Consider the following 12,396-nt stretch of genomic DNA (forward strand, 5'->3'; position numbering starts at 1 on the left):
ACGCAACTGTTGGAGTTACAAATAGTGTGACATGAACCCAATATCCCGGTTGAGGCCGTCCTCGTGTGACGTCCTCGTCCTTGTGTGACGGCCACACGAGGACGGCCTCAACCGGGATATTGGGTTCATGTCACACTATTTGTAACTCCCACAGTTGCGTGGACCTGCAGAGTTTCACTGGCTGTCTTGTCTGGAGACAATACACATCTTTTTAGCCTGTCTTGATGCTCTCTCCACTCACATTGTTTCGTCTCTTAAAGACTTGATTAGTTCTAAGTATTTGCATTCCAACCATTATTCATGTAAATTGAGTCTGTGTCTTTATAAGCTCTGTTTGTGAACAGAATTCCCACTCACCTGAAGAAGGGGCTAAGAGCTCCGAAAGCTTGTGTGGCTTTTGCTACCAAATAAACCTGTTGGACTTTAACCTGGTGTTGTTAAACTTCTTACTGTGTTTACCCCAGTCCAACGCCGGCATCTCCACATTCTGTGGCTAAGCCAGTTCTTCAGCCATCTAGCTAGCTCACCTTTTGCACCAGCCTGCCATGAGGGACCTTGTCAAACGCTTTACTAAAATCCATATAGACGACATCCACAGCCCTTCCCTCGTCAATCGTTTTTGTCACCTCCTCAAAAAACTCAACGAAATTTGTGAGGCATGACCTCCCTCGTACAAAACCATGCTGTCTATCGCGAATGAAATTATTCAGTTCTAAATGCGCATATCTCTAAGAATCTTCTCCAACAATTTCCCTCCCACGGACGTCAAGCTCATCGGCCTATAATTACCCGGGTTATCCTTGCTACCCTTCTTAAATAACGGGACCACATTTGCTATCCTCCAATCCTCTGGGACCTCACCTGCGTCCAGCGAAAAGACAAAGATTTCTGTTAGAGGCCCAGCAATTTCATCTCTTGCCTCCCTGAGTCGTTGAGGATAGATGCCATCCGGCCCTGGGGATTTGTCTGTCTTAATGTTTCCTAAAAAACGTAACACTTCCTCCCTTGTAATTGAGATTTTTTCTAACGGGTCAAAACATCTCTGAGACAAAACCAGTCAACATGTCCCTTTCCTTTGTGAATACTGATGCAAAGTATTCGTTTAGGATCTCACCTACTTCCTTTGGTTCTAAGCATAATTCCCCTCCTTTGTCCCCGAGAGGTCCGATTCTTTCCCTAACAACCCTCTTGTTCCTAACGTATGTATAAAATGCCTTAGGATTCTCCTTAATCCTATCTGTCAAGGACATTGTGACCTCTTTTTGCCCTTCTAACTCTCTGAGTTCTTTTCTACCTTCTCTGTATTCCTCCAGTCTTTGACATGTTGGACACAGTGGACAGAGTACCCTTCGTCGTCCAGTACTTCCCCAGAGCGGAGAAGCGATGACATCTACTCCGGAGCCTTCAACATGTCATTGATGAAGACGAACATCTCGCCAAGGCCATCCCCACACCCCCACTTCTTGCCTTCAAACAGCCACACAACCTCAAACAGATCATTGTCCGCAGCAAACTACCCAGCCTTCAGGAGAACAGTGACCACGACACCACACAACCCTGCCACAGCAACCTCTGCAAGATGTGCCGGATCATCAACACGGATGCCATCATCTCACGTGAGAACACCAGGTACACAGTACATACTCTTGCAACTCGGCCAACGTTGTCTACCTGATACGCTGCAGGAAACGATGTCCCGAGGCATGGTACATTGGGGAAACCATGCAGACGCGACAACAACTGATGAATGAACACCGCTCGACAATCACCAGGCAAGTCTGTTCTCTTCCTGTTGGGGAACACTTCAGCAGTCACGGGCATTCGGCCTCTGATCTTCGGGTAAGCGTTCTCCAAGGCGGCCTTCTCAGCACATGACAGCGCAGGGTCGCTGAGCAGAGACTGATAGCCAAGTTCCGCACACGAGGACGGCCTCAACTGGGATCTTGGGTTCATGTCACACTATCTGTAACATCCACGACTTGTCTGGACTTGCAAAATCTCACTAACTGTCCTGGCTGGAGACAATACACATCTCTTTAACCTGTGCTTAATGCTCTCTCCACTCACATTGTCTGTACCTTTAAGACTTGATCAGCTGTATTAGCATTGATTAGCTTGATTAGCATTCCAATCATTATTCTGTAAATTGAGTTTGTGTCTCTGTATGCCCTGTTTGTGAGCACATTTCCCACTCCACCCGATGAAGGAGCAGCACGTTCTGAAAGCTAGGGGCATTTGCTACCAAATAAAACTGTTGGACTTTAACCTGGTTTTGTTAGACTTCTTACTAAGGTAAAGGTGCACAGTGTTACGGGTAATGTATTAGCATGGATAGAGGATTGGTTAACTAACAGAAAGCTAAGAGTGGGGGTAAATGGGTGTTTTTCTGGTTGGTGATCAGTGCCTCTGGGATCAGTGTTGGGGCCGCAATTGTTTACGATTTACATAGATGATTTGGAGTTGGGGACCAAGTGTAGTGTGTCAAAATTCACAGATGACGCTAAGATGAGTGGCAGAGCAAAGTGTGCAGAGGATACTGAAAGTCTGCAAAGGGATACAGATAATATAAGTGTGTGGGCAAGGGTCTGGCAGATGGAGTATAATGTTGATAAATGTGAGGTCATCCATTTTGGTAGGAATGACAACAAAATGGACTATTATTTAAATGGTAAAAAATTGCAACATGCTGCTGTGCAGAGGGACCTGGGTGAATTTGTGCACAGAGGGTGGTGGGGGCCTGGAATGTGCTGCCAAGTAGGGTGGTGGAGGCAGGCACGCTGACATCGTTTAAGACTTACCTGGATAGTCACATGAGCAGCCTGGGAATGGAGGGATACAAACGATTGGTCTAGTTGGACCAAGGAGCGGCACAGGCTTGGAGGGCCGAAGGGCCTGTTTCCTGTGCTGTACTGTTCTTTGTTCTTTGTTCAAGGAGTTGGTTTGCAGATGCAGCAGGTAATTAAGAAGGCAAATAGAATTTTGTCCTTCATCGCTAGAGGGATGGAGTTTAAAAACAGCAAGGTAATGTTGCAGCTGTATAAGGTGCTGGTGAGGCCACACCTTGAGTAGTGTGTGTAGTTTTGGTCTCCTTACTTGAGAAAGGATATACTGGCACTGGAGGAAGTGCAGAGGAGATTCACTAGGTTGATTCTGGAGTTGAGGGGGTTGGCTTGAGGAGAGACTTGGATTTGATTTATTGTCACATGTATTAACATAGTGAAAAGCGTTCTTTCTTGCACGCTACACAGACAAAACATACCGTTCATAGAGAAGGAAACGAGAGAGTGCAGAAATAGTGTTACAGTCATAGCTAGGATGCAGAGAAAGATCAACTTAATGCAAGGCAAGTCCATTCAAAAATCTGACAGCAGCAGGGAAGAAGCCGTTCTCGAGTCGGTTGGTCCTTAATTATGCTGGCTGCTTTGCTGAGGCAGCCGGAAGTGTAGACAGAGTCAATGGATGGGAGGCTGGTTTCCGTGATGGATTGGGCTACATTCATGACCTTTTGTAGTTCCTTACAGTATTGGGCAGAGCAGGAGCCATACCAAGCTGTGATACAACCAGAAAAAATGCTTTCCATGGTGCATCTTTAAAAGTTGGCGAGAATTGTCGCTGACATGCCAAATTTCCATCGTCTTCTGAGAAAGTAGAGGCGTTGGTGGGCTTTCACTATCGTGCAAGCATGGGGGGGACCAGGATAGACACCTAAGAACTTGAAGCTCTCGACCCTTTCTACTTCATCCCCGTTGATGTAGACAGGGGCATGTTCTCCTTTACGCTTCCTGAAGTAGATGACAATCTCCTTCATTTTGTTGACATTGAGGGAGAGATTATTGTTGCCGCACCAATTCACCAGATTCTTTATCTCATTCCTGTACTCTGTCTCATCATTGTTTGAAATCTGACCCACTACGGTGGTGTCGTCAGTAAACTTGAAAATCGAGCTGGAGGGGAATTTGGCCACACAGTCATAGGTATATAAGGAGCATAGTAGGGGGCTGAGAACACAGCCTTGTGGGGCACCAGTGTTGAAGATGATCGTGGAGGTGGTGTTGTTGCAAATCCTTACTGATTGTAGTCTGTGAGTTAGGAAGTTCAGGATCCAGTCGCAGAGGGAGGTGCCGAGGCCCAGGCCACAGTGTTTGAAGATGAGTTTCGTGGGAATATTAGTGTTGAAGGTTGAGCTGTAGTCAATAAATAGGAGTCTGACATAGGTGTCCTTGTTATCTATGTGTTCCAGGGTTGAGTGCAGGGCCAGGGAAATGGTGTCTGCTCTGGACCTGTTGTAGCGGTAGGCAAACTATAATGGATCCAGGTAGCCTGGAATTTATACGTGCCATGACTGAGACTGAGCAGACTGGGGCTATACTCATTGGAATTCAGAAGAATGAGGGGGAGATCTTATAGAAACATTATCAAGGGAATAGATACGATAGAAGCAGGGAAGTTGTTTCCACTGGCGGGTGAAACTAGAACTAGGGAGCATAGCCACAAAATAAGGGGGGGGGAGCAGATTTAGGACTATGGAATTCCCTGCCCAGTGAAGCAGTTGAGGCTACCTCATTGAATGTTTTTAAGGCAAGGATAGATAAATTTTGAACAGTAAAGGAATTAAGGGTTATGGTGAGCGGGCGGGTAAGTGGAGCTGAGTCCATGAAAAGATCAGCCATGATCTTATTGAATGGCGGAGTCGGCTCGAAGGGCCAGGTGGCCGACTCCTGCTCCTAGTTATGTTCTTAATGCGGTTTGGCAGTTGCCCAACTCACTCAATTAAGGAAGGTGCACATCCAAATTCTGAGCCTCTCAGGGCAACCTTTTTCTCAGCCACGTGTTTGTTAAAGGGCTGTTGCTGTTAAATGGTGTGGGAAGTGAATACAATGCACAACACAAGAGCTGTCCAAATATGGCACCGAATGATTCAGAAATCAGGGCTGGTGTTGCTTGCTCTTTTGCAGTTGAAGGCTAAAGTTCTGGTCCATGCTATACCTTGTCTCAACTGCCTGGCATAGGCATCCGTCATCCCAAACAGCAAGCTACAAAACCACCTTTTCCAAAGGAACAATGGAAAAGCCACCAATTATTAACAATATTACACAATAACAGAATGGAGCTTCAATCAAGGACCATCAGCCCGAAGCCCGATTCCTGCTCCACATTCTAAAAGCCAATATTCATGCTGTCCTCAATTTCACTTCCTCAAATTCCAAAGTGTTCTCTCTATTCCAATGTTGCTGCCTTTCATTTTATTCAAATTCCCCAAAGAACAAAGAACAGTACAGCACAGGAAACAGGCCCTTCGGCCCTCCAAGCCTGTGCCGCTCCTTGGTCCAACTAGACCAATCGTTCGTATCCCTTCATTCCCAGGCTGCTCATGTGACTATCCAGGTAAGTCTTAAACGATGTCAGCGTGCCTGCCTCCACCACCCTACTTGGCAGCGCATTCCAGGCCCCCACCACCCTCTGTGTAAAAAACATCCCTCTGATATCTGAGTTATACTTCGCCCCTCTCACCTTGAACCCATGACCCCTCGTGATTGTCACCTCCGACCTGGGAAAAAGCTTCCCACTGTTCACCCTATCTATACCCTTCATAATCTTGTACACCTCTAATAGATCTCCCCCTCATTCTCCGTCTTTCCAAGGAGAACAACCCCAGTCTACCCAATCTCTCCTCATAGCTAAGACCCTCCATACCAGGCAACATCCTGGTAAACCTTCTCTGCACTCTCTCCAATGCCTCCACGTCCTTCTGGTAGTGCGGCGACCAGAACTGGACACAGTACTCCAAATGTGGCCTAACCAGCGTTCTATACAGCTGCATCATCAGACTCCAGCTTTTATACTCTATACCACGTCCTATAAAGGCAAGCATACCATATGCCTTCTTCACCACCTTCTCCACCTGTGTTGCCACCTTCAAGGATTTGTGGCCTTGCACTCCTAGGTCCCTCTGTGTTTCTATACTCCTGATGACTCTGCCATTTATTGTATAACTCCTCCCTACATTATTTCTTCCAAAATGCATCACTTCGCATTTATCCGGGTTAAACTCCATCTGCCACCTCTCCGCCCAATTTTCCAGCCTATCTATATCCTGCTGTATTGCCCGACAATGCTCTTCGCTATCCGCAAGTCCAGCTTTGGGAAAATATCTTGGCAGTGTTACGCTAGTGGGCAGTAAAGAAAGGACAAGATGATTATACAACTTCACATCAAAAGGTGCTGTAGTGGTAATATCGCAGGATGAGTCATCCAGTGCCCAGCCAAATGCTCTGGGAGCATGGATTCAAATCCCACCATGACAGCTGATGGAATTTAAATTCAATTAATAAATCTGGAATGTAAAGCTAGTCTCAGTAATGGTGACCAGAACAACCATCATCGATTGCTGTAAAAACCCATCTGGTTCACAAACGTCCTTTCAGGAAGGAAATCTGCCACCCTTACCTGGTCAGGCCTACATGTGACTCCAGGCCCACAACAATGTGGCTGACTCTCAGATCAAGGGTAATCAGGGATGGGCAACAAATGCCCACATCCCTTGAAAGAATAAACAAAGTAAAAACAAAAATGGGTTAGTATGATCAAAAGTAGTCAGCACGGCTTTGTCAAGGGCAGGTCGTGCCTTACGAGCCTGGTTGAGTTCTTTGAAAATGTGACCAAACACATTGACGAAGGAAGAGCGGTGGATGTGGTCTATATGGACTTCAGCAAGGCGTTCGATAAGGTCCCCCATGCAAGACTTCTTGAGAAAGTGAGAGGGCATGGGATCCAAGGGACTGTTGCCTTGTGGATCCAGAACTGGCTTGCCTGCAGAAGGCAGAGAGTGGCTGTGGAGGGGTCTTTCTCTGCATGGAGGTCAGTGACCAGTGGAGTGCCCCAGGGATCTGTTCTGGGACCCTTGCTGTTTGTCATTTTCATAAATGACCTGGATGAGGAAGTGGAGGGATGGGTTGGTAAGTTTGCTGACGACACCAAGGTAGGTGGTGTTGTGGATAGTTTGGAGGGATGTCAGAAGTTGCAGCCAGACATAGATAGAATGCAAGACTGGGCGGAGAAGTGGCAGATGGACTTCAACCCGGATAAGTGTGTGGTGATCCATTTTGGCAGATCCAATGGGATGAAGCAGCAGTATAATATGAAGGGTACCATTCTTAGCAGTGTAGAGGATCAGAAGGACCTTGGGGTCCGGGTCCATAGGACTCTTAAATCGGCCTCGCAGGTGGAGGATGCGGTCAAGAAGGCGTACGGCGTACTAGCCTTCATTAATCAAGGGATTGAGTTTAGGAGTCGGGAGATAATGCTGCAGCTTTATAGGACCCTGGTTAGACCCCACTTGGAGTACTGCGCGCAGTTCTGGTCACCTCATTACAGGAAAGATGTTGAAGCCATTGAAAGGGTGCAGAGGAGATTTACAAGGATGTTGCCTGGATTGGGGGGCATGCCTTATGAGGATAGGTTGAGGGAGCTTGGCCTCTTCTCCCTGGAGAGACGAAGGATGAGAGGTGACCTGATAGAGGTTTACAAGATGTTGAGAGGTCTGGATAGGCTATTTCCAAGGGCTGAAATGGTTGCTACGAGAGGACACAGGTTTAAGGTGCTGGGGGGTAGGTACAGAGGAGATGTCAGGGGTAAGTTTTTCACTCAGAGGGTGGTGGGTGAGTGGAATCGGCTGACGTCGGTGGTGGTGGAGGCAAACTCGTTGGGGTCTTTTAAGAGACTTCTGGATGAGTACATGGGATTTAATGGGATTGAGGGCTATAGATAGGCCTAGAGGTGGGGATGTGATCGGCGCAACTTGTGGGCCGAAGGGCCTGTTTGTGCTGTGGCTTTCTATGTTCTAAACAGCTAATTAGGCAGATTTAAATTAAATGCATAAAGGGATATTTATTTATCACCAAAAGGCCCGAGCTGTGGGTTCAGCTATAGTGCATTCAATGGCAAAGTTAGGACACAGACCGTAAAGTAAGTGAGTATTAGTACTTACTGTGCTCATTGTGTTCTGAAAACTAAAATTAAGAGATGTGAAGATTTAAAAGTTTTTCATCAGTTAAACGCAAGGGATGTCTTCCGACCCAATGTTTAACTTCTGATTTGCCACATGTCTTCTGCCTGTAGATCTGGTTTCGCTTAATTTATCGTTAGTATTAAAATGTCCTTTGCTCCATCAGATGAGATTCACAATCTTTGATTAAGTTGGCAATGCTTTGGAAGAGACAATCTACCAGGATGTATCGCAGCAGGACAGAACATGGGGGTACGCTGTGTTAAAAAGAGAAAAAAAGACTTGCATTTATACAGCACTTTTCACCACCTCAGGACATGCACAAGTGCTGCAGAGTGAGTCAAGTACTTGCAAAGTGTAAACACTGTTGCAGCATGGAAAACATAGCAACCCATTGATGCACAGCAAGATACCACCAACAGCAATGGGCTAAATCGTTATGGTTCAGGTCAGAAATTCCCAACTGTTTTATGGAGCCCACCTGAATCATATGTTTTGCATCTTGAATTTGACTAGGATAAGCATGAGATGTTTCACTTCAGGTGTGATTCAAAAGACCCACGAAGGAGCTTTCATCAAAGTTTGAGAATGTAGTTGACATGTATGGAAAGAATATTAGCAATAAATGGGCGGCACGGTGGCACAGTCGGTAACACTGCTGCCTCACAGCGCCAGGGATCCGGGTTCAATTCTGACTGAGTAACCATCTGTGCGCAGTTTGCACATTCTCCCCGTGTCTGCGTGGGTTTCCTCCGGGTACTCCGGCTTCCTCCCACAGTCCAAAGATGTGTGGGTTAGGTTGATCGGTCATGCTAAATTGCCCTCAGTGTCAGGGGAATTAGCAGGGCAACTACAAGAGGTCACAGGGATAGGGCCTGGGTGGGTTTGTCGTCAGTGCAGGTTCAATGGGCCGAATGGCCTCCTTCTACATTGTGGGGATTCTATGATTCCACAGATGTTCCCCACACCCTTGTTCAATGGAAAGTCAAATGCCAATAAGTACAGATAACAATTATAAATGAAAACAAAACAATTATAATGTACAACACTTAGAGATACCTAATGTATTCCAATCAAACCAAAACCCTTGCCATAGACAAAACCTTTTAAACAGGTTTAATACAGCAAAGTCTATTGCTCACATGACAATGGAAATTGAATCCTTTGGTTGAAGTCTGCAGTTCTCTGGATTCACTCTGAACACTTTGAAGACAAGGCAGCTTCCCAAAGCACCAGAGACATTCTGGTCCTGCCCCCAATAGCAGATTTTGACCCTTCAGCAAAACAAGATCTTGTTTTCAGCTAACTAACAGAATTTCCAAAGAAAAAGCAGGGAGAGAGACACTTTTGTTCAGCTTGCTATTCCTGATAAAACCCAACTGCAGCTCAGAACTGAAAGTGAAACCTTAAACTCACTGGGAAAGAAAACTGTCCAAAAAACTCATGACTGTTCTCCTAACAATGCATGATCGTAGAACTAATGTCAGAGTAAACACAAACAATCCCATTGAAATCACTTAAGTAGCAATAAAAGGACTCATCGTAGTCAGCCCAGCAACATAACGGCATCAGCTAAGGTTATGAGCAGAACACTGACAGAACTGCAGAGATCATGATTTTTTAAAAAACATCTCTTAATGGTATGCTAACATCACAAGATGAACAGATAATTTTTTAGTGAGGATGCTTAAGGGACAAATATTGGTCAGGACACAAGGTGTATTCCCTGTGCTTCTTTGTCATCATGGCATGGAAGCTTATGTTCACCGGGGAAGGCAGAGCAAATAAATCGCAGGATCCCTACAGTGCAGGAGGCGGCCATTCAGCCCTTCAAGCCTGCACCATCATCCCACCCAGGCCCTATCCCCTTAACGCCATGTATTTACCCTGCTAATCCCCCTGACACTAAGGGTTAATTTACCATGGCCAATCCACCTAACCTGCATATCTTTGGACTGTGGGAGGAAACCGGAGCACCCGGAGGAAACCCACGCAGACACGGGGAGAATGTGTAAACTCCACAGAGTCACCCGAGGCCAGAATTGAATCCAGGTCCCTGGCGTTGTAAGGCAGCAGTGCTAACCACTGTGCCACCCTGGATCATAAAGGTATATAAGTACAGTCCCTCGAACCTGTTCCACAATTTAATCAGTTCATGCTGATCTATTTTGAAACTGCATTTACTTGCCCTTGATCCTTATCCCAGAGCTTCCTAGCAGCTTGTGAATTCAAATACACACTATTTTTCAACATGTGCTTCACATATGTGCTCGAGGTTACTGTCTGTAGAAGGTAGCTCACTTCTATTGCATAAGATAGTCAGGAAACACAAGCCTGCATTTGCTAAGATCGTAAGAAGTTTAACAACACCAGGTTAAAGTCCAACAGGTTTATTTGGTAGCAAAAGCCACACAAGCTTTCGAGGCTCTGAGCCCCTTCTTCAGGTGAGTGGGAATTCTGTTCACAAACAGAACTTATAAAGACACAGACTCAATTTACATGAATAATGGTTGGAATGCGAATACTTACAACTAATCCAGTCTTTAAGAAACAAAACAATGGGAGTGGAGAGAGCATCAAGACAGGCTAAAAAGATGTGTATTGTCTCCAGACAAGACAGCCAGTGAAACTCTGCAGGTCCACGCAACTGTGGGGGTTACAGATAGTGTGACATGAACCCAATATCCCGGTTGAGGCCGTCCTTGTGTGTGCGGAACTTGGCTATCAGTTTCTGCTCAGCGACTCTGCGCTGTCGTGTGTCGCGAAGGCCGCCTTGGAGAACGCTTACCCGAATATCAGAGGCCGAATGCCCGTGACCGCTGAAGTGTTCCCCAACAGGAAGAGAACAGTCCTGCCTGGTGATTGTCGAGCGGTGTTCATTCATCCGTTGTCGCAGCGTCTGCATAGTTTCCCCAATGTATCATGCCTCGGGACATCCTTTCTTGCAGCGTATCAGGTAGACAACGTTGGCCGAGTTGCAAGAGTATGTACCGTGTACCTGGCGGATGGTGTTCTCACGTGAGATGATGGCATCTGTGTCGATGATCCGGCACGTCTTGCAGAGGTTGCTGTGGCAGGGTTGTGTGGTGTCTTGGTCACTGTTCTCCTGAAGGCTGGGTAGTTTGCTGCGGACAATGGTCTGTTTGAGGTTGTGCGGTTGTTTGAAGGCAAGAAGTGGGGGTGTGGGGATGGCCTTGGCGAGATGTTCGTCTTCATCAATGACATGTTGAAGGCTCCGGAGGAGATGCCGTAGCTTCTCCGCTCCGGGGAAGTACTGGACAACGAAGGGTACTCTGTCCACTGTGTCCCGTGTTTGTCTTCTGAGGAGGTCGGTGCGGTTTTTCGCTGTGGCGCGTTGGAACTGTTGATCAATGAGTCTAGCGCCATATCCTGTTCTTATGAGGGCATCTTTCAGCGTCTGGAGGTGTCTGTTGCGATCCTCCTCATCCGAGCAGATCTTCGTTGTCCAGTACTTCCCCGGAGCGGAGAAGCTACGGCATCTCCTCCGGAGCCTTCAACATGTCATTGATGAAGACGAACATCTCGCCAAGGCCATTCCCACACCCCCACTTCTTGCCTTCAAACAACCGCACAACCTCAAACAGACCATTGTCCGCAGCAAACTACCCAGCCTTCAGGAGAACAGTGACCAAGACACCACACAACCCTGCCACAGCAACCTCTGCAAGACGTGCCGGATCATCGACACAGATGCCATCATCTCACGTGAGAACACCATCCGCCAGGTACACGGTACATACTCTTGCAACTCGGCCAACGTTGTCTACCTGATACGCTGCAAGAAAGGATGTCCCGAGGCATGATACATTGGGGAAACTATGCAGACGCTGCGACAACGGATGAATGAACACCGCTCGACAATCACCAGGCAGGACTGTTCTCTTCCTGTTGGGGAACACTTCAGCGGTCACGGGCATTCGGCCTCTGATATTCGGGTAAGCGTTCTCCAAGGCGGCCTTCGCGACACACGACAGCGCAGAGTCGCTGAGCAGAAACTGATAGCCAAGTTCCGCACACACAAGGACGGCCTCAACCGGGATATTGGGTTCATGTCACACTATCTGTAACCCCCACAGTTGCGTGGACCTGCAGAGTTTCACTGGCTGTCTTGTCTGGAGACAATACACATCTTTTTAGCCTGTCTTGATGCTCTCTCCACTCCCATTGTTTTGTTTCTTAAAGACTGGATTAGTTGTAAGTATTCGCATTCCAACCATTATTCATGTAAATTGAGTCTGTGTCTTTATAAGTTCTGTTTGTGAACAGAATTCCCACTCACCTGAAGAAGGGGCTCAGAGCCTCGAAAGCTTGTGTGGCTTTTGCTACCAAATAAACCTGTTGGACTTTAACCTGGTGTTGTTAAACTTCTT

General features: G+C 46.8%; 1 protein-coding gene across 1 annotated transcript in view; it reads right to left on the minus strand.

Moving 5' to 3' along the window:
• rnf4 (ring finger protein 4) overlaps positions 1-8,125 on the minus strand; it is a 29,959-nt gene extending 21,834 nt beyond the window's left edge. The window contains exon 1 of the mRNA XM_078215199.1: positions 7,988-8,125. Within this exon, the coding sequence (XP_078071325.1) occupies positions 7,988-7,996 (9 nt within the window). The 5' untranslated portion in view covers positions 7,997-8,125. The remainder of the gene's footprint in view (positions 1-7,987) is intronic.
• Positions 8,126-12,396: the final 4,271 nt, after the last annotated feature.

The sequence above is a fragment of the Mustelus asterias genome, chromosome 6 (assembly GCF_964213995.1).
Source record: "Mustelus asterias chromosome 6, sMusAst1.hap1.1, whole genome shotgun sequence".
Classification (NCBI taxonomy): domain Eukaryota; kingdom Metazoa; phylum Chordata; class Chondrichthyes; order Carcharhiniformes; family Triakidae; genus Mustelus; species Mustelus asterias.